This window comes from Pipistrellus kuhlii, unplaced genomic scaffold (genome assembly GCF_014108245.1).
Source record: "Pipistrellus kuhlii isolate mPipKuh1 unplaced genomic scaffold, mPipKuh1.p scaffold_m20_p_12, whole genome shotgun sequence".
NCBI lineage: Eukaryota > Metazoa > Chordata > Mammalia > Chiroptera > Vespertilionidae > Pipistrellus > Pipistrellus kuhlii.
Window position 1 is genome coordinate 45,860,905 of NW_023425427.1, and position 27,109 is coordinate 45,888,013.

The 27,109-nt window shown below is 43.0% G+C and overlaps 1 protein-coding gene and 1 long non-coding RNA gene across 4 annotated transcripts in view; one reads left to right on the forward strand and one right to left on the reverse strand.

Annotated features, from left to right (window-relative positions):
* ADAMTSL1 (ADAMTS like 1) overlaps nt 1-27,109 on the forward strand; it is an 849,328-nt gene that overhangs the window by 727,657 nt on the left and 94,562 nt on the right. For all 3 annotated transcript variants that reach the window (XM_036434138.2, XM_036434136.2, XM_036434139.2), the window contains 4 exons: nt 1-180; nt 5,365-5,518; nt 6,349-7,498; nt 24,035-24,162. In XM_036434138.2, coding sequence (XP_036290031.1) covers nt 1-180; nt 5,365-5,518; nt 6,349-7,498; nt 24,035-24,162 — 1,612 coding nt within the window. The remainder of the gene's footprint in view (nt 181-5,364; nt 5,519-6,348; nt 7,499-24,034; nt 24,163-27,109) is intronic.
* On the reverse strand, nt 7-26,677 carry LOC123652156. The gene is made up of 3 exons (XR_006741322.1): nt 26,638-26,677; nt 19,515-19,617; nt 7-128 (listed from the first exon to the last, which is right to left on the reverse strand). It is a non-coding gene; the product is annotated as an uncharacterized LOC123652156 (long non-coding RNA).

Below are 27,109 nucleotides of genomic sequence, written 5' to 3' on the forward strand. Positions count from 1 at the left end.
TGCTCCAGGACCTGTGGAGGGGGCGTCCAGAGGCGTGAGGTGCTTTGCAAGCAGCGCATGGCCGATGGCAGCTTCCTGGAGCTTCCCGAGACCTTCTGTTCAGCCTCAAAACTGGCCTCCCAGCAAGCCTGCAAGAAAGAGGACTGTCCCAGCGAATGGCTCCTCTCTGACTGGTCAGAGGTATGTGTGGTAGAAGGAGATGATGAAAGAGGCATCAATAAGGAGGAAAGGGAGGCAAGAACAGAACAAAATAATCCTCCTAACATTATGGAGCCAAATTATTGTAACCATTTACACCATCCTGTGTGACTAACTTTTAACTAGTCTACAGGGATGTGAGCTAAGCAGCCGGCCCTTGTTCAGCAATCTGAAGCATGCAATCAAAAACAGGTTCCTCATGGAACAAGACCAGGCCTCACTCATGCTGTTTGGGCTCAGGATTCTTCTCAGAACATAAGCTTCTTCTCCCTCTGTCTCCAAACGTGCCTTCCTGACCTCCCCACACCTCCTACTCCAGGATGTTTCTAGTCTCTACATAGGAAGGGCCAAGGCTCTCAAGTTCTTCTCTTCCACGTTACTAGGCAATCAGGAACATAACTTATTTAGAAAAGAAGGCCAAGGAAATCTTGCCTCTTTCCTGGCCGTTTTCTGGCTCCAAACTTCAACAACTTCCCAGCAAGATAACTTGATTTCCCCTCTTGTCTTGCTTTTACGGAGATGATTGCATCAGCCTTCACCCTTCCTGACTTGCCTCAAAAGTTAAGGATATGTCCCCAACTAATCTGTCTAAATAATTCCTATTCTAACACAGCATCAATTCATTCATTTAAACCCAGCTCAACTGATCCGTTTTCAGCCCCGACATCTTTCTGAATTGCCTACAACAGACCAGTGTGTCTTCCATAGAGAAGGCCCCCTTTCCCCAAATTGTTGCCCCTCGGGCAAATTTAGCCAAGAATCACTAGGCCTGAAGTGTTATGTCAAAATCAGATTCAAGGCCCTCTCCCTCTTTTTTTTTTTTTTTTTTTTTTTTTTTTTTTTTTTTTTTTTTTTTTTTTTGCATAGGGCAGCATTTGAATTGGCTTTGCTGACTCCTTTGCCTTCTTTGCTTGATATACAAGCTTCTGGCTGAAATACATCACAAGGCACTTGCTTCCACCAAGGGGGAGCTGCCTCTGAAAATTAAGATGCCAGCTCTATCAACATAGGTGCTTAGAATTCTTGTCCCACATTTTATCAACCCATATAGAGTCCCATCAGATGAGGCCTGCTAAGGACATTGCGATTGAGAGTTAGCCTGCATCATCGTAAGTTTTATAATTTAGCAGTAAAATTGCCTTCTGGTGGTTTCTTACCCCTAAATATCTCAGAACAATAAAATGTCATGTTTTAGAAACAGGATAAAGGGAAAGGTTGTGTAAAATATATGCATTTTGTGTGTGTGTGTGTGTGTGTGTGTGTGTGTAAATTTTCCCATGGAGTGATGATTTTGGGCATGATATTAGATATGAAAAAAGTCGTGATAAATATCGCAGTGCAGGAAAGAGCCCTGGTATATTTGCCAAGTATGAGGCTCCAGATGAAGACCTCCTCCCTGGGAGAACTGCACAAGGCATTGCTCTCCTACGTCCATGGGCGATAGTCTGCCATGAATGGAATGCTGATTCTGTGATTATAATTGTTCTCCCGTGTTCCTGGACTTCGTAGTCCCTGAGCATATAGGACACAGAATCCAGAAAATGTCCTTTTTGGCCTGCAGACTTGAAGGAGGAACCCTTGTGATTAGGCACTAGGGAAAGGAGACTGCTGAATTAAGGTCCCATGGCAACCACTAAGTAGAGCAGACCTTTACTTAGTTTCTATTGCTGCCTCTACTACTTCCTGGTTGTATTTGACATTCCCACCAATAATGTATGAAAGCTCTGATATCCTTGGGCTAGTTACTTAACCTTTCATGGCCTTAGTTCACTTATCTAAATGTTGGAGATAATCATAGTGTCCACCTTTATGATTATCAGGAGGCTTAAACTAAATGATGCATATAAAGTGTTTTGTGCCTACTGAAAGTTAGCCATAGTTATTGTCATGATTATCTTCCATCCCTGCACATTGTCGGGAAGAGAGATAATAAAAGAAAAGACTCACCTTGACTGGCTAGAATAGGGATCATGACATAAACCTCCCCAGCCTTTTCCAGTCTTCCTAGGAAGAGGAAGGTGCATTGTGGGAACTAGAAATCATTCGTGATTATCGAAGGGATATTATTAGATTCTGAGCTATTGGGGTTGATGAATGGAAATTCCAAACATTGAGGAGGGGCTGAGAATGGTGGGAAGTGATCAAGGGGATGAAACTCACACTGGTGCCATAGAAAAGTGCCCTGCAGGTGTTCACAGAGGCTCCAGTTGGCCCTGTCATTCCTACTCTGGGCCCCATGGTTGAGAAGCATTCCACACAAACCAGTACATCCCATTGCCCCCAGGAGGAAGGAAGCCCTGGATGATTTATGAGTGTCTTTATCCCTCACTATCTGCCTCAATCTCCTGGTTACTGCACAGAATCCCTCAGAGGCAGAATTAAGCCAAAGGTTTAGACACCGTAAGTAAAATTACTCTCAGATTCTATTCTGAGAATAAGACCCTCAAAAGGCCTTATCTCTTTTATGTAAAAGAAACCCTTCCATCTCCTGAAAGAGTTAGCTAGTGAATATTTTTAAATCTTATTTTTAGGGAAGTTGTTCCCCACCCCACCCCACCCCCCAAAAAAAGTTTAAATAAAATAAAGTCAGAGTGGTATATTTTGAAGCTAGAGGGAACTTGGAAGAACCCATAGCTTAGTTGTTCTTTTAAAAATTAGTCACAGCACTCTAAATTTCTAAATTGAAATGTTACTATGAAGCCAAAAATCTAAAACAGATCAAGTTGGCGCTGTTTTTGTGGAAGTGTGGGTAGTGGTCCCAGATTTCCAACGGATGGGTCTTCAGTTCATATGAGAAGCCCCTAAATCACTCACTTAACATAGTTACAGAACACAGTTTGAAACTCCCTGCTCTAGCTTAGTCTCCCTATTTTAGCAAAGTGGAAATTGAGCCTAGAGAAAGAACTAGACTTGACCAATATCATAAATCGATCGTCTGACATACAGTCTATTTTTCTACTAAGCAGCACTAAAATGGTCATGCTTTCAAATTTTCCATGCTCTTTACCTCTATTCTACCTGATCCCTGGATTTGGTGCTGTCATTTACAATGAAATAAGGGATGAGTGGAATCTGGAATCTATAATCATTGGGGGAACAAAACCAATAGGTTTGACTCTCATCCCCATTTTTTGCATCTTAAATGTCTCTCAGAGTAGTGTGGATCATAGAACTTTGCATGGAGTAGTTTGTTTCAATGGGCTAGCATATAATACTTGAAAAGATAAGATAATATATTTTTGGCTTTTACTGTCATTTTTTAAGTTACCATGGCACACTGCCATGACCCTAGTTCAGGCCTTTATCATCTCAAACCTGGACTACTGTGTCAGCGTCCTTAACTGATAGCCCTACCTGCCATCCATCTTCTACTCCCATCCCTCCTGGACACTGTTGCCAGATTAACCTTCTCAAAACACCTCTTTCATCATTTCACTCCTCCCTTCTATGGCTCCTCTTTGCTTTATGGACCAATTCCAAACCTCCTGTCTGAAAAATTAAAAGTCTCCCAATGTCTGGCCTTTTGAACTCCTGACGCTCTCGATAGGATCCTTCTGCTCAAAGCGGTTGAGCTCTGCCCCCAAACCTGCCTTGGACTTCTGCACTGAACGGTTCTACCTTTGTTCTGGTTATGTACCTGTCTCCCATGCTAATCCCTGGTTCTCTACACCTGTCTAGACTCTATCCACATTCAAGGTCAGGAAATCCCCAGTGTACCATAAGCATTCAACAATTGTTAGAATTAACTTTATAGTGCCTCACTTGTCCTTTAGGTTTGTATTTTTACTAAAATTTTATTACTATTTGACTCTTTAAACAGCTTAACTGAAGTATAATTTGAATACTACAAATTTTAGTTTAGCATAATGTTTTCAAGGTTTATTCACGTTGTAGCACATAGAACTAAATTTCTATTTGATAGAATAATATTCCATTTTATAGATATACCACATTTTGTTTATCCATTTCCCAATTAATGGACATTTGACTTGTTCACTTTTTTGTCTGTTATGAATATGCTGCTATGAATATTAACATACAAATCTTTGTATGGATGTATTATTTTCATGTCTCTTGGTTAGATACTTAAGAATGAAATTGCTGGGTCTCGTTATAAATTTATATTTAACTTTTTAAGAAACTATTTAAAAAAATTTTTTTAAATGTTTTCCAAGAGGACTATGTTATTTTATGTTCCTACTAGCAATATATGAAGGCTCTAATTTTTCCACATCCTCACCAATACTTATTATTATTACCTGTTCTTTTTTATGATAGCCATTTTAATGAATATGAAGTGGTATCTCAATGTGCTTTTGATTTCTATTTCCCTAAAGTACTATTTCATTTTAATAATGTATTTGTAATTTTTCCTTCATTTGATGACAGCCCCTTGGCATTAGGAACTATCTTGAATGGTTTTTTTTCTATAGTATCTAGCACCCTACCTCAAATGATGTAGATATATAACAATTATCTGATGCTTGCACTGGAGTGATGGACATACAGTCTATTTTTCTACTAAGCAGCACTAAATGGCCATGCTTTCAAAATTCCTGGGGTGGGAATGGCTGGGAGGAGGGTGTCGCTTGGGAGAAAATGAGACATGTAAAACTTTAGACAGTAAAAAAAAAAAAAAAAAAAAAAAAAAAAAAAAAAATTAAAAATGTTATCTGATGCTTGACATTAAAAATATTTTAACTTATTTGTGAAGAAAGGAGAAATGAATTAGCATTGAATGCCAGTTCTGTGCATGACACTTGAAATATATTACCTCATTTAATGCCCAACCTTGCAAAATGAGCACAAGAAGTGGAAATAGCCTCAGACAGTTTAAATAACTTACCAAGTAATGAAATACTGAGATGGATTTGAACACTGGACTCTAACTCAGTAACTCTAAAGCCTAGGCCACAGATCTAAACAGGTGAAACGCCTACAGGAAACCTTACAGTAGAAAACGTTATGTAGCTGCAACATGTCTTTACATGTTGTCAAGTAATCTCTCTCTCTCTCTCTCACACACACACACCCGCTCTCTCTCTGTCAGAGTTGCAGATTTCAAATAACTTTTCTCATGTGTTGGTGAGTTTGAGAACTCATACAAAAGCCCTTTTGCCCATAGTTCCCTACATTCACATGCATTTGGCCTTTCTCTCCCATCAGTGCTCCACGAGCTGCGGCGAGGGCACCCAGACGCGGAGTGCCATCTGCAGGAAGGTGCTGAAAACCGGGGTCTCGGCTATTGTCAACTCCTCCCTGTGCCCTCCCCTGCCGTTCTCCTCATCCATCAGGCCCTGTATGCTGGCAACCTGTGCAAGTGAGTACCTCGGAGCTCAGGGGTGGGGAGATGAGCCCCATGTGGAAGCACGCAGTAACCTTCCCTAAGCCCAGGCTGGTGGGAGGTGGTGGGGCCCTGGAGGGCAGCAGGCTGGGGAGCTCAGCTGGAGATGGAAAAGGAATCTTAACGACTGCTGGCCAGGTGAGGTTCTCTCCTCTCCTGGAAAAAGTTTGCAAGAGGGAGAGCAAAGGTCACTGGCGGACATAAGGAGATCTGGAAGCCGGAGGCAGCCTACTGCTAATGAAGTCTCATGTTATCCTCTCTGGGGTTTTAAACTGCTCAGAACAGATTTGTTCTCTTTAATATTTATCCCTGGAGTTGTAACACTTCTAGGCTCTCCTCCCCCCGGGCCCACAAGGGCCCAGGTGCTCTGCGGGTGCAAAGGATAAACATGGAAACAGGGACCTTCTCCTTCCCTTTGCCCTCTGTCTCTTTGTAACGATGTTCATTTCTAAGTCCTTCTAATGAGAGGAACTGCTTTCCCCTGAAGCCCCCTGCATCTAGAACCCTGCATCCCAGCCCCTAAAGACAGCAAAACACAGCAGGGCGAGTGCCCGGCTGCAGCTCATTTGTACTCTGGTTTTTATTGTGGCGGCAGCTTGAGGATGCACAGCTGGTAGCCAGTTCCTCCTATTCTGCCTAATGCCACTCTGAAGCACTTTCCTCGCCTCTTCTCTTCCTTCTCGTCCCTTCCATTCTTCTTCTCTTCCCTTCCTACTCTCTCTTTTTCCCCTTCTTTCTTGTCTCTGCATCTCACTCTCATGTCTCTCTGCTCTCCCCTTGTCCATCTACTTTCCCTTTCATCCCAGGGCCAGGGCGGCCGTCCACCAAGCACAGCCCGCACATCGAGGCGGCCCGGAAGGTGTACATCCAGACGCGCAGGCAGAGGAAGCTGCACTTCGTGGTGGGCGGGTTCGCCTACCTGCTCCCCAAGACCACGGTGGTGCTGCGCTGTCCCGCCCGGCGCTTCCGCAAGCCGCTCATCACCTGGGAGAAGGATGGCCAGCACCTGGTCAGCTCGGCCCACGTCACCGTGGCCCCGTTCGGCTACCTGAAGATCCACCGCCTCAAGCCCTCGGATGCGGGCGTCTACACCTGCTCGGCCGGCCCGGCCCGCGAGCAGTTCGCGATCAAGCTCATCGGGGGCAACCAGAAGCTTGTGGCCAGGCCGCCGGGGAGCCCGCGGGGCGAGGAGGAGGCGCCCCGGGTGAGGAAGGCGCACCCCAAAGAGCCCCTGCAGCCCCACAAGCACCAGAACGGCATCTTCTCCAACAACGGCAGCAAGGCCGAGAAGCGGGGCCTGGCGGCGGACGCGGGCAGCCGCTACGACGAGCTGGTGTCGCGGCTGCTGGAGCAGGGCGGCTGGCCCGGCGAGCTGCTGGCCGCCTGGGAGGCGCAGGACTCGGCCGAGAGGAACGCGTCATCGTCCTCCGAGGAGGAGAACCAGAACGCCGAGCAGGCGCTCCTGCACCTGCCCTTCACCATCGTGGCCGAGCAGAAGCGCCTGGACGACATTCTGCGCAACCTGTCCCAGCAGCCCGAGGAGCTGCGCGACGTCTACGCCAAGCACCTGGTGGCCCAGCTGGCCCAGGACGTCTTCCGCCGCCACGGGGAGCCCCGGGACGCCCTCCTCCAGCCGTCCGAGCAGCGGATCCGCCCCGTGGCCATCCCGCCGCGAAAGCCCGTGTCCAGCTTCACCAGCTTGCTCCGCGCCGCAGCCTCCTCTTCCGGGGGGGAGGCGGCCGGGGGCTCCCGCCGGCCGCACCGCAAGCCCACCATCCTGCGGAAGATCTCGGCGGCCCAGCAGCTCTCCGCCTCCGAGGTGGTCACCCACCTGGGCCAGACGGTGGCCCTGGCCAGCGGGACGCTGAGCGTGCTTCTGCACTGCGAGGCCGTGGGCAACCCTCGGCCCACCATCAGCTGGGCCAGGAATGGAGAGGAGGTGCAGTTCAGTGACAGGTGAGCCTTGTAATTTCTGGTCCAGGGAGGGATGGGGGCAGAGGGCCACATCTTTCCAAGGTGCTCCCAAGGGTGGGACTTGGAGCACTCAAGGGATCCCTGGCTCAGGGATCACACCCAGGCTTCCAGGCCCTCTGTCGGCACTGGTCGACTGTTGGAGCAAAGTCAAGGCATTTAATTTCTCTACACTGTACTCTCTCATCTTTATAAGGTAATAGCAACAATGGCTCTTCACCGGGATCCCCAGAGGATCCCAACAGGTAATGAAACGCTCACTGGAGAGCTTTGAACTTCGGGCAGAACGCCGTGGTTTCAGGACAAGGCATTATTTGTGACATTACGTCTTTGTGAGATGAGCTATTACACACCCAGCCATTGACTCCACGTGTGTAGGTCCGAGGGCTGGGGAGAGAGTGCAGGCAGCACCTGCTGCTCCTCGCCAGCGAGCCTGGTCTCTCTCGGGGCTGGACATGGCTGTTTGTTCCAGAAAGCTTTTATCCCTGGTGAAAACTGTGAATAAGTACCCTTGGTGACTCTGTTTTGGTGTGTCATTACTGGAATGACAGCATGTATTACTTGTTTGGGCCTTAGCCATTAGTAATGTACAATCAAGAGGGGTATTAGAAGCAACAATGCCCAGCTGGTGTGCCTCAGTGATTGAGCGTCGACCTATGAACCAAGAGGTCACAGTTTGATTCCTTAATTTCTATAAATATTAAAAGAGACAGTGCATATAGAAATTCTGGACTACCTCTCTGAAATCAGTAAAAAATAATATTTTTTACAAAGGAGGGGAGCTGAAAAAAAGTAATATTTTTTGTACACCACCTATGTGCCAAGCACTGTCATGTGATTTCTATATGCACTGTCTCTTTTAATCTTTATAGTGCCCTTGACAACAGCAACGATAGCCACATTAATGAGTAGTGGCTCTCTGCCAGGCATGTATAAACACTTTATGGGCTTTATCTCACTGAATTTCAACAGTAGCCCTGAGAAGTGTGCACAATTCTTATCCACAGTTTACAGAAGAGGACACAAGGTCATATTTATTAGGTGATAGAGCTAAGGTATGTGGCAAAAATAACATTGTCACTTGAAGAATCATAGACTATGTATGGGAGAGGTAGCCCAGAATCCTCATTTTAACTTTTTATTATCTCTGAATCCATGTGGAATGCTCTTCTCATCAAATATACTTCTAAACACTGTTGTTTGGCTACCCCTCTATGGTATGCTAGCTTTGGGAAAGGAAGGAAAGAAACCAGGATGTATGTAGTGTGCTAGGTTTCTTTCTGTGTAACTACATTTGTTATTCTAACAGTCCACAAGATTGACCTTATCCCCAAGTTAGCACAGAAAATCAAGGTTCAGCAACTCGCCCAAGATCACATTAGTAAGAGCCAGACTGAGGAATTGTTACTGAGTTCATATGATTCCAAAGAGTAGTCTGTCCACTCTTTTGTGCTCCCAGTCAAGGAACTTAATGTTAGATAGCTCGAGGAAGGCAGAATTGAGAGATCAGATTCAAAGCCAGTTCTGCCCAGCTCAAACCCATGCTGTTTGAGGGAATGAGGGTGTTTATGCGTCTATGTATCTGTTCATCACTGAGGATCCCAAGTTGCTGCAAGACCCTTACTATTTTCTACTAACTGTTTCCAGGGTCCCTCCTTTTTTTTATATAAATACATATAATTGAGGTGAAAACCCATGTGCTTGGCAGGGAGAGGGGAGAGCCTTAGGTGCAGTAACTTCAGGATTGGTTGCACAAGTTGTTTCTGTGTGCTCCACAAAACGGGCTCCTTGATCACATGAGTTGGGACGTGCTCACTTAAAGCTAAGCAGATGTATTTACTACTCGATTTTACTTCTCTTTTTTTAATTTAGTGCTTGTTTTTTTATTATAAAAGTAATAAAAGGGCTATAAAGCAATTCAAATAATAGCTAAATCTATAAAGTAAAAATGGAAGTCTCCCTCTGCCCCCCAGCCCTGTTCCTCAGGGGCTGTCATTCTTAATAATTTGGTATACATCCTTCTGGAATGTTTATATATTTTACTGTATTGCATATAAAACATACGCACAGAGAATTTGGAGGTATTTAATGGGCTATTATTCATGTTTAGAATTTTGATTTAATTTTTATTCAACAACATGTCTAGGAGACATTTCAGAATAGCATGTAGAAATGTATATCATCTTTTTTTTAAAACAGCTGATTATTGTTCTTGAATGCATTTAACTATCCCCCAATTGAAAATTATTTTTTGTTTCACCTCTTTTTTAAATCCTTTAAGCACTCCAGCGTGTGTTGCGACTTTCCAGGTGGACAGTATAGTATATGAGTGTTTTCCAAGTACTCCTTTGATCAATGAACAATTTTTTGGCCCAGTAATTTCAGGAATACCAATAATTCTTGAAATACGACTTAGAAACACTGCTTTAGTCTTTTAATTTTTACTTTAATGGGTATTGAGAGCTTATCCCTAATGGTTTTCAGATTTAAAAGTTGCATCAGTGTTTTGCTAGAGAAAGACACATGGCATCCAGGTGTTAACGATACTAAAGGTGTTAAGGCTGGGACAGCTGAGGGCAAATTCTGTATCTTCAGTCACTAGAACCTTGGTGCAGTGGGGCGCAGTATTAAGAGGGAAAGCACATGTTTTTTTCTAGATCTGGCCTTGACCTGTTCATGCAGGTTAATGGCATGAGGTAGGGAAAAGCAAAAGATTTCGATTTCTGATCTTTGGCATCATACATTTTCATTTGTACGTAAATGGCGAGTGAGAAATACGGCTGGAGTTTAGTTTCTGTACAGTTTCCCAGGCGCTTTTGAGAAAAGAAAGGGAATGTATCTGCCCAGAGCAGGCGGGAAGCATGGAGCCGCCACTGGGACTGCTTTGCTCTGGGCTGTGGGTGACCTCTTTTGTGTTGGGTTTCATTGCTTGTCATCATCGCTGTGTTCGGTAGCGGTTCAGAAATGCTCATTTGTTTTCAAATAGAGACGTGCTGAAATGCCCAGTTTGTAGTTCGGTTAGTCTGTTTTTGCTTAGTGCCCAAATCCATCTTCCTGGAAGAGTCTGCGAGATTCAGCTGGCTATTGGTCTCTAGGATACTGCAGTGTACTCAAGGACTCTCTAAACAGCCTGAGCCAGCAAGACAGGTCAAGGGAGCATTAGGATTTAGTCTGAGTACCTCGGGGACATTTTGGAGACTATTAGACAAGAAAATAAAATGACCTGTTGGCCCTGGCTGGTGTGACTCAGTGGGTTGGGCATCCTCCCATGCACCAAAAAGTCACCGGTTTGATTCCTGGCCAGGTTACATGCCTGGGTTGCAGGCTTGATCCCCAGTAGAGGAGCAGTAATGGAAGCTGGGGGCAGGGGAGGGGGGGGGGGGGTAGGGACTAGTAAGGGGTCCTTTGCACTCATCCCCTTAATTCCACAAATATCTGTTGGGCATTAAGTACAGTGACAGGCAGCCAACAGTGAGATGTTAAATAAGGCAAGGTGACTGCCCTTCAGGAACTAAGAAACACACACATGCTGGTGTAGGATAAAATAACTTAGTCCCCAAGTTTGTATTAAACTCCAGTGGGCAGAACACTTCTCTTCAGATTTCTAAACTTTTTTTAAAATATATTTTTATTGATTTCAGAGAGGAAGAGGGAGGAGAGAGAGAGAGAGAGAAAGAGAGAGAGAGAGAGAGAGAGAGAGAGAGAGAGAGAGAGAGAGAGAGAGAGAGATTGGTAAACTACAGTGAGTGCTTTTACATATCTTAAAGGGTTATTAAAAATGGCTTTTAAAGTGTTATTAAAAGAACTATTGAAATTGAGTCCAGAGCAGTTAGGTTAACTTGCTCAAGATCTCACACTTAATAAGTGGTAGAGCTAAGATTTGAACCCAGGTTATTTAAAGTGTTATTAAAATAATGGTGTTTACATTTTTAAAAACAAACAGAACACAGACTATGCAACAGAGACCACCGTAGGTGGCCCTCGAAGTCTAAAATATTTACTCCCTGTCCTGTCACAGAAAAACTTAACTGATTCCTGCTCTAGACCATTTGATGTGTTACTGCCAGAGCATCTTTCTAGGGAAAACTTTCCATGCTTAAAATTCTTGTAATGGCTTGCCATCACTTGATAAGTTCCAAATGTCTTAGAATGATAAAGAACACCTGACCTCTGCCTGCCTCTCTCTCTTCATCTCTTGCCATGCCCCCAACCTCATCCCTCTGAGCTCTGCCCTTCGGCAGTACCAGATTACTGGCTGTCAATGAATTTACCTGGGGCCTTCTGACCCACTTTGTCTGCCTTAGCCTACCCTTCCTTATAGACAGCTGGGTCAGAAGACCTCCTCCACCATCTACCCAGTATCCTGTATATAGTACTCTGGCACTGTGTATTAGAATTAGCTAGATATTTTTCCACATTACCTTCTGTATTACATTCATCTTTCTCAAGGACAGGTGTTTAAGAAAGTCTTATTTTCTTGACATTCCAAGATCATAATAAACACTCAACACAGGATAAACTGATGAATGGACGAACAGAGGGATGATGGATAGAGATTTCTAATTGCTATGTAGTTCGCATGCTTTTGCATAATATGGATTTTTAGTATCTAATGTGCAATTATGGCAGAGTTCCAGGGTCATTCCCACTCCCAGCTAAACATCTCTGCCTGGCCTAAGTGGTCTCCACTACAGAAGATTCAGAAAACGGAGGATCTGTGGCTCACAACTGTTCAATGTGAAACACATGCATCCAGGCCAATGGAGAAACCATCTTAGCTATTGCTAACATTTAGTGAGCACTTGCTTTGAGCTAGGCATTGTTCAAAATTTTTTAAAATATATTTTATTGATTTTTTACAGAAAGGAAGGGAGAGAGATAGAGAGCTAGAAACGTCGATGAGAGAGAAACATCGACCAGCTGCCTCTTGCACACCGCCCACAACCAATGTACATGCCCTTGACCGGAATCGAACCTGGGACCCTTCAGTCTGCAGACCGACGCTCTACCACTAAGCCAAACCGGTTTTGGCTGTTCAAATTGTTTCACAGGTATTCATTTATTCTTACAATAACCCTTTGAGTTACTATCCCCATTTTACCAATGTTAACATAGAAGCACAGAGATGCTAAATTCACTTCATCAGTAGCGGAATTGGGATTTGAACCCAAAGTAAGTCTGGCTCCAAGAACTATTTCTTTTTATTGATATTTTTAACCTCAGTTGAATACATGGGCTTGCCATTGTTTTGAAAAGAAGCCATTGGGGTCAGTTAGGCCAGCATAAATTAACATTCAGTCTTCTGCCAGCTGGCTTCCATCTATAAGGCTTTTGTTTTATTTTGGCACTTCTGAAGGAAAGCCTTTTCTATCTGTTGTTCTACCTTTTCATATACATACCCAGCTATACGCATGCACAGTGCTAGGCACATAATAGGCACTTATAAACATTATGACTGTTAGGTCTGTGTTTGTGTCTCTTACTCTGTATGTTTACAGTATGGATGCCCTGTGCCTGTGTGTGTGTGTGTGTGTGTGTGTGTGTGTGTGTGTTTAGAGCCCTAGATCACAAGCAAGATGAAACAGTTTCTTGCCTTTAAGTTACACTGAACATGTATTGGGCCATCTTACTCTCTACCACATTTTGAGGTGAAATTCAGACAAAAGCTAATACCAATTAGCATTTGGTTAGAATACAGCACTAGCCAAAGGATCTCTGAAGTAACTCTTCCCCACATCTAATACCAGTAGTACAGACAAATATACAGGGTGGGGCAAAAGTAGGTTTAGAGTTGTGAGTATGTAAAACACAGAGTTTGTTCTTGTATTATTATTTACTAATTCTTGCTTTATTTTCCACTAAAGGCCCAGTGCATGAAATTCATGCACTGGCTTGTGTGGGGGTTAGGAGGACCTTCCCTCCCCTCAGTCTGGCCTGCACCCTCTCCCAGTCTGGGACCTCCTGGTCCTTGCCGTTGGGCTCACTGCTCCTTAGCATTTCTACAGAAATGGGGCAGCTCCTATGTTGAGCGTCTGCCCCCTTGTAGTCGGGGTGCATCAGAGTGATCGGTCGTTCTGGTTGTTCTGCTGTCATGGTCGCTTAGGCTTTTATTACATAAGATACTAACAATTATAAACCTACTTTTGCCCCACCCTGAATGTCCAGTGTTCCTATATCTGAGTCCAACTCTGGAGCAATACCTGTAAGGACACTGCTGACTTGATTACAAAAAAAAGAAAAGCCAAATTCCTCCAAAATTGGCACTAGAAACCGGATTATAAATTGGGAGGGAAATCTGAAAATGGAGATTGATCCTTTCCTCCCAAAAGTTCTGCCTTTTGACCCTTAAGCCTTTTCCTGTTTGTTTGTGTGTGTGTTTGTGTGTGTGTGTGTGTTGTTTTTTGTGTGTATTTTTTTTCTATTCTGAGCCTGCTTCATTCATGCTATGTTCACCTAATGGTAGGTGTACAGCAATTAGCACCAAGGACAGTCAACAGTGGTAGATGGACAATGAGGCTGGAATCATAGTCACCTAGGCTCAAATTTCAGTTCACATGATCATACTTGCCCTGCAGATGAGCAAGGGTGTGAAGAACAGAAATACTAGTGTCTGTAAAATAACCAGGGCCACAATGGGTACTCATTTGTCAGTATCGAGGTAATGTCATGTGGATAGAGGGCCAGTATATCACACTATCTTCAAGGACATCACAAAATAGGGAGCTTTATTCTTATTTACAGGTACAGGTACACCTAGGCAGTTGTTCAAAGAGTTGAAATAGAAGGGTGTCTAGGAAAACAGTGTGATGAATAATTGTCAGCCTAAATCCAAGCAACAGAAGAGGAGGCTTGTATTGCACTGACAATTCTTTTACTACCAGTTCTGATCTGGTAGGAAAGAAATCTGTATGTTTTAAATGCTTATACTTTCCAGAAAGCTTTGGACAATGTTCCAAAGTGGTGTTGAATAGGAGATGAATTAAGGAGTGTTTAGAGGCTTGGGCAACACAGAGTATCCACAGATGGAAACTTCTCAGACTAGAAGAGAGCATCGGATGGGAATTGCCCCCAGGGTCAATTTCAGCACTGCAGTTGTGAATAATGCTAGATGGATAAGTCATAAGCACACGAAATGCAGTTCTCAAGTTTGCAGATACTATAAATTTCGCAGGCAGGGCAGATAGGGAAGGAAGAAGAAACAAGTTTCAATTTGCTTTGGCTTGTTTCCTTTATAGAACTAAAGGAAATGGGGATGACAAATGTTTTTCCCAGCTGAAAAGTGTAAGAATAGCAATGGGGGGTGGAGGGGGGGGAAGGAACCATCCCAGTAAATAATAAGCTTCAGCAAAAAAAAAAAAGGAGAGAAGAGTGAAGGCAAAGGTCACAGAAATGACCAGGGTTAACCAGGCATCAGAGAGCATCTGAGGACATGTGACAATCAGTGGCCATTGGGCAGCACAGGTGGAGCTCAGAGTCAGGCACTAGCTGGTCTCTGAAAGCCTAGTAGGTCTCCAAAGGTCCCCTAAGCAGTTCACTTATTCTTTCCAGAAAAAATGGTCCTAGCAAATGGCAGCATTCCGAAAAAGTCATTAACATTTTTGTCATAAATGAGGAAAGCACTGAAATAAACCACAAGTGGAAATTCCTCCATGTTCTAGGTTAGGGACAGCACATTTTTCTTGAAAAGAGCCAGAAAGTAAACATTTGAAACTCTTTAGCCGTCCTATCTCTAGCTCAGCCACTCAGGTCTGCCACAGAAGCACAACAGCGGCCAGAGAAAATACTAACACTGGCCTTGGCCAGGTGGCCAGTTGAGTGGAGTTTTATCCCATGCATGGGAAGGTCATGGATTTGATTCCCCGTCAGGGAACATAACTAAGCTTGCAGGTTCAAGCCCCATTGGGAGTATCTATGGGATGTTTTGATATTTCTTTCTCACATTAATGTTCCTTCCTTTCTCTTTCTCCACCTCCCTCCCTCTCTAAAAATCAATTAAAATATCCTATATAATAAAAAACTAATATGCTAAGTGTCCAGGGTGCCATTCAACCGATCAAAGTAATATGCTAATGATATGCTAAGGCCACCAGGGATCAGACAGTTGACCAGTTGCTATGATGTGCACTGATCACCAGGGGCTAGACACTCAACTGGTAGAGTAGCTTGCTACCGGGTCCAGTCGACTGGGACTGAGATGGGCCAGACATGCCCTGGAACAGTGTTTCCCAACCTTCTCTCATGATGAGAATCACCTGGTGGAGTTGTTAAACCACAGATTCCTGAATCCCAACTAAGAAGTGCTAAACTAGAATTTTTGAGAACATATAGGTAAAATTGCATACCTAACTTAGTGCTCTGTATATAAAATCTGTCTTAGAGCACTAGTTAAGTATACAATTTTACCTATATGTTCCCAAAAATTCTAGTTTAGCACTTCTTAGTTGGGATTCAGGAATCTGTGGTTTAACAACTCCACCAGGTGATTCTCATCATGAGAGAAGGTTGGGAAACACTGCCCTAGAATAGTGGTTCTCAATCTTTCTAATGCTGTGACCCTTTAATACAGTTCCTCATGTTGCAGTGACCCCCAACCATAAAATTATTTTCGTTGCTACTTCATAACTGTAATTTTGCTACTATTATGAATTATAATGTGAATATCTGTGTTTTCCGATGGTCTTAGGCAACCCTGCTAGCAGTTCTCAACCTGTGGGTCACGACCCTTAAGAACTGCTGCTATAGAGCCTAAGAACGAAAATAATTTTATGGTTGGGGGACACCACAACATGAGGAACTGTATTAAAGAGTCGGGGTATTAGAAAGGTTGAGAACTAGAGCCTCCTGCAATCCCTGCCTGGCTGACCAACCTCCTGCATCTCTCCAGGTCTGGTCATGCACCTGATTTTACCAGGTGTAATCAGGGACCCCTCAGGGAATGTCAGAGAACCAGTTTCTGCCTGATCCCACAGGCAAGGCCAAGGGACTTCACTGATGCACAAAATAGTGCACTGGGCCTCTAGTATATTATTTAAAAAGAGAGAAAATACTGAAACTAATGTGGCTGCATTCTAATAAAATTATTTACAAACACAGCTGACAGCTGACTGGAGTCTGATGATCCATGCCCTGCATCAGTCATTTTATGCAGAGGTTTGTAGTTTGAAATGAACTACCCAGTAAACAGATAAAAACCCATATTAGCAAATCCAAGACTTCATGAATTTCTGAAGAGAAGGAAGCTGAACAGTTTGGCAAGCAGTATTAGGACAGGGTTAAGAATGTGTGGTCAGGTGGCCTTTCCCATTCCAAAAATATTTTCTATACTTCCACCTGGAGCAATCATGAAGCTTCCGGCATTAAATAACTTTTAGTTGGCGATTACATTAAAAACAGCCAAAGTTGTAAAAAGTTGCCCTAGCCAAATGGTGATATGAAACTCTTCCTGAACCTCAAATCTGTTCCCCAAAATATCTGCACAAAAGAAAACTCTCCCTTGCAAGTCTCTGGGCTACTATAATTTCTGGTTTCAGAGAAAAAAAATTCTTGCTTGTAGAGGAGTTCTTCTCACAGCATTTTTTCCCCTTCAACCTCAAACTATTTAAAATCTACAATATTCTTTTTAGTGATTGTCCATTTCCCTAAGTAACTACAAACCTTGGCACAAATTGCCCCCAACCAAAAATGAGGCCAAACCACATGCCTTCCAATCATTTAAAATCCAGAATATTCTTGGTAGTGATCGTCCATTTCCCTAAGGAGCTGCAAACCTTGGCACAAATTGCCCCCACCAAAAGTGAAGCCAAACCACATGCCTTCCTATTAGGCCCCAATGGATGCCTGGATGTAATCAGTTTTGTTTTTTTTAAAGGTCAAAGGTCATTCCTGATTCCTGATTATTCCACCCTGTGCACTAGCTGAGCAAGTTATTTCTCAGAGCTTTAGCTTCCTCTCTGTAATGGGAGGATAATGTCACCCTAGTATCATGATAGAATAAAATTATCTAAAGCTTGTATACACTGGTCTAACAAATATTGGTTCCTACTCTCTTTCCTGTGGCAGATTTGATTGTCCCTACCTAACGAGTCCCTAAGCAGGAAAAATAAATAAATCTGCATTTTATTGTAAGGAAAAGTCCTCAACAGCACCTCCTAGGAGTTTGGAACTGATGTTCTTTGCACAGCCTCCCTTCACTTTGCTTATTTGCTTCCAAAATTACTTTTTTCCAACTCTTATTTTTTAACACTTATTTATGTACATTTTTGCAATTACAGGATTCTGGCTTTTTCTCTCTGTGTTCTAAGATTTCAGTATTTGGTTAATAATGTTAATACAGTTATGGAAAAAAGTAGTTGTCCTTATTCAGAGATTCCTGAGTCAAGAATAGAACTGAGGCCGTTGCCAGCCCAGTCAGTGTGCCATGTGGCCCCAGCCTCTGCCCCACTTTTTCCACTCCCAGTGCTACCACCAAGGTAGATGCATCATGTCTCCCCCTTCACTTCCTCCCACAGCAAACCCCTTGTCCCCTGCCCACTTCTGCATTTGCCAGTTTTGTCCTTGGAACCCCTACATTTCCCAAGTTTTACCTATGTCAAACAGTTTCTTCCCAGCTAGTGAAGCTTAGTGGTTGAGCGTTGTCTGATAACCAGGAGGACACAGTTCAGTTCCTGGTCAGGGCACATGCCTGAGTTGCGGGCTCCATCCCTAGTGTGGGAGGTGCAGGAGGCAGCCGATGAATTATTCTCTCTCGTTATTGATGTTTCTGTCTCTCTCTCCCTCTCCCTTCCTCTCTGAAATTAATTTAAAAATACATTTTTAAATGTTTCTCACAACAGCCAGCATACATAGGCTCAGACATGAAGGGTGAATGGCAGTGCTGATGATGACATCAACAAGAGAATAATAATAACCTGCACTTCTACATTTTTTAACCATAGGTCAGACACTTTTTTGTGTTCTTAAAATACCTGAAGTCATGTAGAATATTCCCAGCAACCCTAGATAGGTGCTATTGGTTTCCACCTTCTATGAATGAGGAAACTGTCTCTCTGAGAACTTAGGTAAATTACATGCCCAAGGTTACACAGCTGGAAAGTGGTACACCTGGGGCTGGAATTCAGCCATTATGGCCCTTCAGTCTGCTCTTAGCCAGTATGCTTATATTGTCAGTGTGATTGTTTTAGCTCCACTATTCTGAAGGTAACCAAACCAGCATCCATTGAGTATTTATTCAGCATGCCAGAATTTTGCTGAATACTAAAGAAGGAACTATGAAAGAAGTAAAATAGCTCCAGTCCAGGGGCCTTTAGTTTACAATCTAACTGAAGAAATGAGACATTGTAGAATGGAAAGGGCTCTGTATTACAGCTCAGAACAACTCTGCCAGATCAGGAAAGGGAGATATTCTTGTGGGCTATGGTAACACAGGAAGTAGAACTTGAACTTGTCCTTAAGGGATGGAAGAATGTGAAAGTATAGACAGGAGAAAGAGCATGAATTCAACTCCAATCTAGTTAGTAACAAGGAGAGTCAACGGTGCCATTTTGACTAGAGAGATAAGTTTGTGTTGGACTATAGGGCAAGTAACTTGGAACTGATGAAAATAGCTATAGAGAGGAAGGATATACCTATGATTTCCAGCTTCCAGTCCTGTACTGAGGCCTAAAATTTAGAATGCTTACTTGTTAGGGGGAGAGGCTTGAGATGGTACAAAATCATGGCCCATGCAGCAGATGGGTATTTCTGGGTCCAGTGTTTGAAATTTTCCTCTGACAACTGGAAATTTCAAAGAGAAATTCCAAGATAGTAACATGGGATACCACGACCTGTACCACTAAGATATATTATTTTTTAGATGCATCTGACATTTAAGCCTTTTTACTTAGAAAGCAGTAAGAATGAGTCTGTGTACTTCTTTGTTTGATCCTCATGAGATCTCTTTGAGGTCAGTATTATTCTAAATCTGCAGAAGGGACTAAGAGGCTCACAGAGTTGACAGGCTTACCCAAGATGAGGCCATGACTCCACGTCTCTTGAGTGATGTCAGGAAGGCTTCCCCTCCAAAGCAGCTTCTGTGGTTGGTCATGGAAGCCACATGAGAAGTGGGCCTGCCCAAGACAGCAATGTTCACAGTTGAACCAAGGGTTCAGAGGGTATCATGATGCCACGCCACTCACAGAATGTTTATAAACTTTCCTTTGGACACTCAGAGCTGCCTTCTTTTCAAACAAGAGCGCTTTCTCGTTGTACATTACAAATGCAGAGGAACAACTTCACCCCAAGGATCTTGTACTTGGTAGGACTGGCCCACAGGCTCTTTGCTCATATCCTACTCACATGGAGAATGAGGGTTTTACTTGTGTAACTAAAACAATTCTTTGTACTCTCTCAACAGCTCCTTATTTAGAGTGTTTGAGAAGTCGTGCTTAGAAGCTTACTAATAAAAGCCACTAGAGAAGCAAAACGGCTCCAGAATTTTCAGGTTAAAAGGATGACCAAAGAAATGAAGCATTAAGTTTTAGATCAGTAAACCAAAAGGAACGTGTGGTGTGGGGATGGGAAGAAAGCAGCGAGTATTAATATACTTAATGTGACCACAGTACCATTTGCTATGTAGGTTTTAATTAGGCCCCATTCCATGACCCCTCATTCTCTGATTCCTTAAATTCCAAAACAACCCCAGAGAAATCTTTTCTGGTTTTGCTTGGAAAGCGGCACCACATTTCTGTGCCTGTGCGTTCTGAAACAGTCCTGTAAACTCAAAGCCTAAACACAAGCTGACAGAAGTCAGCTACTAACAAATTAAGTTAAATTAATAGAGTACATGCCTGAAGTATAAAGGAAATGTATGTTTTTTTCAGGAAGCTCTCTCCGTAGATGCCAGGATAGATAACCTACAGCAAACCTCACTCTCACAACAAGCCCTTTCCTTTGCCTTGTCATGTTTCCTAGAGAGCCCTGCATAGATACCCGCTTCAGAACTCTTGCTCCCACTAGTGGCAGCTTCCAAACCCCCATCTATCAGTTTTATGGGAATGTTAAAGACATGATAGATTGGAGGAAAAGTGCTGGTCCAAGAAACCTTATTTCAAATCCTGACTCTGCCATCAAATTACTACGGACTCTCGAGCTAATGAGTTCAGTTCTGTGAATATAAATAATTTGAGTATATGCAGTACATGACAAATTTAGATTTTGTCCCATGTAGATTTTGTCTTAAGACAATATTTAAAACTGTTTTTATGAAGACAGATACTTAAGCTTTTTTATCTTTGTATAGACAGTTTACAGAATAAAAGAATATACAAATGCTGGTCTCAAGACCCAGATTCCTTTCCATTTCCGCTATTCCCATCCTAGCTCAGACACTTACGGTTTTGTGCCTGGTGTCATGGATCTCCTTCCTTCTCCTTGCCAACAATGCAATCTTCTCCAGGCATTAGGCAGAAAACATTGTGGCTCACCCAGTAACATGAGGGCCTGGAGGAACTCATGCAGCTACAAATGCTAATACCCACTGAAAACCATAATTGGTTCAGGCCCAGTGGGGGAGAAGGGTTTACATCCTCCTCATGCGATCACGCAAAGTCAGTCATTCTATGGGAAAAACCATGATCTATGAATATGAAGATCTAATTAGATGTCCAGGGAGAAATTGGCCAATATCATGTGCCTCTCTTGCTCCTTTCTCAAAAAATATCCTCATCTCCAGCCCCTCCCCACTGGTAAGCCTCCATTCAGAGTGTCCGACACTATCAGTGGAAGGGTCATTGAAATACCAAAAGATGGTCTGGAAGTACCTTATCAAGCTCATTTTAACAGTTCCCTCTGCTGAGTAGGAAAACATACTTCAACTGGGTTTTAGACATTGATAAACTGAAATGCGGGAAGGTGAAGGGATTTGCCAATGGTGATTACATAAATCATAGCTGGACCAAAATAAAGTTCAGTAGACCTGCTCTGAATGTTTAGTTCAAGAACTCTTTCTGTAGTGGAGAAAGAGAGTGCCAGTTTGGGGGGGCGGGGGGTGCAACTGTCCTGGCGGACTTGGGAATTTAACGAATTTTAATCCATGCCTTTCGAGTGTGATAAAATTGAACCATTATCTACTAAGTTCTATTATCCTGAGTAGTCAATCATATTTAAATTTGCCTAAACCTGCCAAAACCGGTTTGGCTCAGTGATAGAGCGTCGGTCTGCGGACTGAAAGGTCCCGGGTTCGATTCCGGTCAAGGGCATGTACATTGGTTGCGGGCACATCCCCGGTAGGGGGTGTGCAAGAGGCAGCTGGTCGATGTTTCTCTCTCATCGATGTTTCTAGCTCTCTATCTCTCTCCCTTTCTCTCTGTAAAATATCAATAAAATATATATTTAAAAAAATTGCCTAAACCTGCTGTCTGTATTTTATTTGGAAATTGTTATGGAGGCATACATGTTCCTGGGACATCATAAAGTTTTGAATAATAAAGTCAATTTGTAATTTTTCAAATCTAAGACAGCCTGAACATCTAATGAGATTTGGAAATAATACACTATTATATCTGTTAGGATACCTTTAGGACACAGTGATATTATTACTTAAATATTACATGGCTTACCAAAGATAAGTAAATTGTATAGTCACCTTTCTGTTATTAGTTCCTTTGAAATAAACTAACAATGAATATGTGATTCTTTGAGACAAAACACCTAGCTGATGGATGAGTGACGAATGGCTGGATGAGTGCTATCACACTCTCTTCTGGCCTCTCTGCCATCCCTCAGCTCTGGTTCAGTGCCGCAATAGCTTGACTGCCCCCAGTAATCACAGTGATGGTCTGGAATGGCGCTAAAGCAAACACAAACCATCCACGGTTTTCTATTGATATTTCCTTCCCCATTTTTTTATTGCAGCTGCTGTAGGTAACTAGATTGAAAATTGATGTAAGCCTTGCTTTTTCTCTTCCCTGCCTTCCCTGAGATAGGAGGCAACAATAAGCAATGCAAAAAGAAAGAAAAAAGAATAAGCAATGCAATAGGCCCAAAGCCAAAAGTAGTTCTGAGGGGGCCTGATTTGATGCCAGACTTTTCAGCCACCTCAGAAAAATTAGGAGCTCACTAGAGGCTGTGCCAAACTGCAAATGACATAGAGTCTAGAGCAATACTGAAGAAAGAAAAGAATTGTCAAGCGGGGAGAATGTGTTGCTAAGGCAGGAGAGCCAACTCCTTGTCTTCATTTTATCACCAAGACTTGTGAGTTCTCCTGAGAATTTTATGGGGTTTTTTTCCCCTTTCCTGAAAAACAACCCCTGTTACCTGCTTGTATTCTAAGGATGGATATTAATTTATTAGGCAACCATATCTTTGAACTTTTTGAAACTGGGGAGTTGAAAATAATCATGAAGGTAGAAGTGACTGACTCTAAGAGTGCAAAATCAAACTCTAAATCATTTCTGTGCTGTTGAATGATTTATCAACCTAAGGCCCTGCCAGGTCTGAGTACTTGATCTCTGAGCTTCCCACAGTGTCCTCCTCTACTGCCCTCTGGATCCTCACCTCCACAAACACATTTCATCAGTTATCATCAGTCTCACCAAGTCACCAAGATATCAGCTTTAAGTCATCCTTAATCATTGATCTGCCTCACTGCCATGATGTAGTATTTTTTGTAAGTGGTCTAATTCAAAAGAAGAAAAAGTAGGAGACTGAGGTTGGAATGGGTTTTGAAGTCCATGGTACACCCACAATTTTATTCTTTTCAAGTAAAGCAAAGAGTCTGAACTAGTGATTATTCTGGAATGGTCTACGTGACCCCAAAGGGCAGGCGTTGCCTTCATTCTACTGGGCACCTTCTCTACAGAGGGCCCTCTGCCAAATGTTGTGGGAACTAAAATAATAAGTAAGATCTGAGTTTTGAGCTAATAATGTTTGCAGACTAGTGAAGGCAATAGATGGACATAAGACTACCTGAAACAGAGAGGTAATTACATATATAATTGCCTTCCAAAGTACACATCAAGATCCTCTCATTGATATTTGATTTTTGCCTTCCTCTCTCCCTTCTCCAAGCCTTAACAGATGCCTTTCTTCATATCTGGAAGCTCTATCTACTTTCTCCCATCCAACTAAGCCCCATTGCTCCTTTGTAACACTTCCTTTTCCCTAATACTTCCCTGGACCCATCTGCAGCATTCATTCTCCCTCCCCTCTTACCCCTGAGGTGTATTCTGTATACCTGGTAGGGGTGTGCAGGAGGCAGCTGATTGATGACTCTCTCTCATTTATTTAGTACATATGTGCTGACTGCTCCAACTGGTAGCATTTAGATCAAGTAGTCAACAAGTAGTGCAAGCAGTCAAAACCTCCTTATTCGGGGTTGCTACCAGAATCACAGCAATCACAGAGGAAAGAGAGCCTGGGTTCCTGAGTTCCATTTTGTTAAAACAGGATTCTGAATGTTCCTTGGGTTCCCTCCTGCTTTACCAATATTTATTTCCAAAAAGGACTCTACTGACCTGGCCTGCCTTTTTCTTTCTGCTGTTCCAGGATTCTTCTACAACCAGATGATTCCTTGCAGATTCTGGCACCAGTGGAAGCTGATGTGGGTTTCTACACTTGTAATGCCACCAATGCCTTGGGATATGACTCTGTCTCCATTGCCGTAACATTAGCAGGTAATGTGGAAATCCCTGTTCAGTTCAATTCAGAAATCGTTATTGGGTGGGTGCCTCCAATGTGCCAAGCAGAACCAGGGACACATAGATAAATGAGATCCGTGCCCTGCCTTCCAGAAGCTAATAATCTGTAATTATAGTTAAAGGGGGGTGATGTATAGTATGAGGTAAATGAAAATAAGTATTCTAAGTGATAACCAAAGAGTGTGCAAAGACACTTCATTCCATCCGGGAGGTCTTAGAGTTAGAACGAGTGGAATTTTTATAAACAGAGATAGGGGAAATGTTCCAGACAGAAAGAACATGAGAAAACAAGATGTGCACAAGTAAGTAGCATGTTGGGAAACGTAATTGTGACCTAAGATTATTGACTGCTCTTTTGGGATCCTGTCATTTCTCCTTGTTACACCCGTTGCAAAGAAGACTTTAAGACCCACGGGGGATTGGAATTCTGTGGTCACAGTGTGAGCCAGTAGTGTTCTGATTCTGTTTTGTTTTGTGTTGTTTTGTTCAACCTCTTGCTCTAATGCACCTGCCAATGCTCTTCCTTTGCCCACCAATGTTATGCAAAACATTCTAAACAGGGTGAGTTAAGAAAATCAAGATTCAGATTACAGTGTCTTCAAGATTGTGGTCTTACAGTGCACTTCTATAAAACCTCTTTTATATAAGACAAATCCTTGCCTTTGAAACTAAAGAAAACTTTTGATTCAGACCAGTTGAACCAGTGTCCTCATTTCTCAGAGGCCAGGCAACCTGAAGTCACCCAGCCACTCAGCCAGAGGGAGAGAAGAAGCAAACTGAGGTCTCCTAACTCCCAGCTCATTGCTCCCTCCATCTCCCACCTGATCCTACCCAAACTAGATCCTTTTTCTCAGACATGGGCCAGGCAGTCTTCGTGGCCGGATGTTGCATGTGTTTGTTTTTATTCTTTTCAATTGTTGCTTCCAACAGATGATTCAGTAGATGCTAGAAAAGCCAACATCACCCCACACTGATCTCAGCAGTCCATGCTGGGATTATGTTGTCATACTGTTTTCCAGTCACACATGCTCCTCCCTGGCATATCAGTTCAGCAACAGTATTTCTGCCCCTGTGACCTAAAGCTGATCTGAGAAGGGCCCTTTTGCAAGAGGCTTTGCAGAGAAGATGAAAGTCAGCAATGAATAAGGCAAGCTAAGGAGCCTTGAGTAGATTAAAGGCTGATATTATGAATGCCAATTTGTGTATGTGTGTGTGTGTGAATAGAACATTTGCGTTTCTCCTAATGTATTCCAGTCACAAGCTTTATTCCCCTCTTTAATACAGAGTCCAGATGCTCAGCACCAGTCTTGTTAAATCTCTTCTGCCTCCCACCCTCCAACCTCCCTTAGCAGGGGCACTGCTGACATCCTTCCAATTGAGGGCAAACAGTGGCTCTTGGGGGATTACCTCTCTTGTTTATGTTTATCCAGATACCGTTCAGCTCTGTCACAAACTCAATGCCCTTTGTTCACCTGCATTTAATACGATTAATGGAAACCTGCCTAGAATTAAGCAAGGCAATTGAAACATCAGGCTTGTCTTCAGCTCTTTGAAGAGGAGCTATTGGAGGCTGCCAAAAGGTTCAAAGCCAAGGAAGTGAGACAGCAGCCAGAGAGGCACCAGGGAAGGGGGAGAGAGGGGCTGCCTGGTGAGGTAAATCACAGACCCCACCCCAGGACTTGGGGCGCTGCATCCTGTGCTGCAGTGGTGGGGTCTGTGCAGGTCTACTGGCAAATCTGCCTCACAGGGCCTCAAAAAATTAAGGCTCAGACGTATACTTTGCCTTAAGCTTGTATTTGTATCTTTACCTGGGATTATCATCTATCCCTGTGTCAGTGTCTACACTCACAGTATTAAGGGGCTCACCAGCTACTGTTCTGAGCATACTCTCCACCAAGTATTATTAACATGTAACAATAAGTAAGACCCGAGTTTGCCCCATAATGCTTACAGACTAGCGAAAGCAATAGATGCATTCATGGCTACTGAGAATCAAGAGATTATGATTTCCTTCAAATGACATCAATATTCTGCATAGCACTGTATAACATATAACCTAAAATAACCCAAATTGGGGAGAGGGGAGTGTCGATTTTTAAGTTTGATTACCAATTATAATGCTTATTAGCTGTGTGATCTCGAACAAAGTGTAAAACCTCATTGGGTCTTTGTTCTCATCCATAAAAATGAAATTAATAATATTTTACAGGATTGTTGTGATGTTAAATAAGGTTACACGTGTGAAAAGGCACTTAGCCCAATGCCAGGCACATAGTTCACACTCCATAAATGTTTTCTGTTTTTTCTCGAGCTTTTCTAAAATGAAACACATCCTGAGAGCAATTCTAAAATGTGTAAAACATTAGCTCAACTTCGCTTCCACGTATTTTTCACTAGAAGCCTTCACACTGAAATTTTTCAAGTATGAACTTAGAAGCTGGTTTCGCTCACTTGCAATCAGTTCCTCATGGTAAATCTCTGTGCTTCTGTGCTTTTAATGACATTGCAGAGTGTTTTTTGTTGTTGTTTTTTGTTTTGTTTTGTTTTTTACCTTCAGTTCATTGGGAATGTAGACCCAAAGGAGCAGTGGGGGGGTTGAAGGGGGGATGTTTTGAGGTTCAAAGTGCTGAGGTGTCCCCATGATTTTGTAAGGAATGTATGGACTTTGGTCTTGCCAATGCACCTGAGTTGACCAGATGCAGGGAAATTTGTTCATAATAATTCACAGGAGCAAGCATAGCATGGCAATTAAGCCTGCGGGCTCTGGAGCCTCATAGTCTGGATTTGAATCCTGGCTCTGTCACTTCCTAGCTATGTAACCCTGAGCAACTTCTTTATATTCTCTCACTCGGTTTCTTTATTTGTAAAATGGTGATAATAATAGTGCTTGACCTGGAGAGTTCTGATGGAGACTTAATGCATT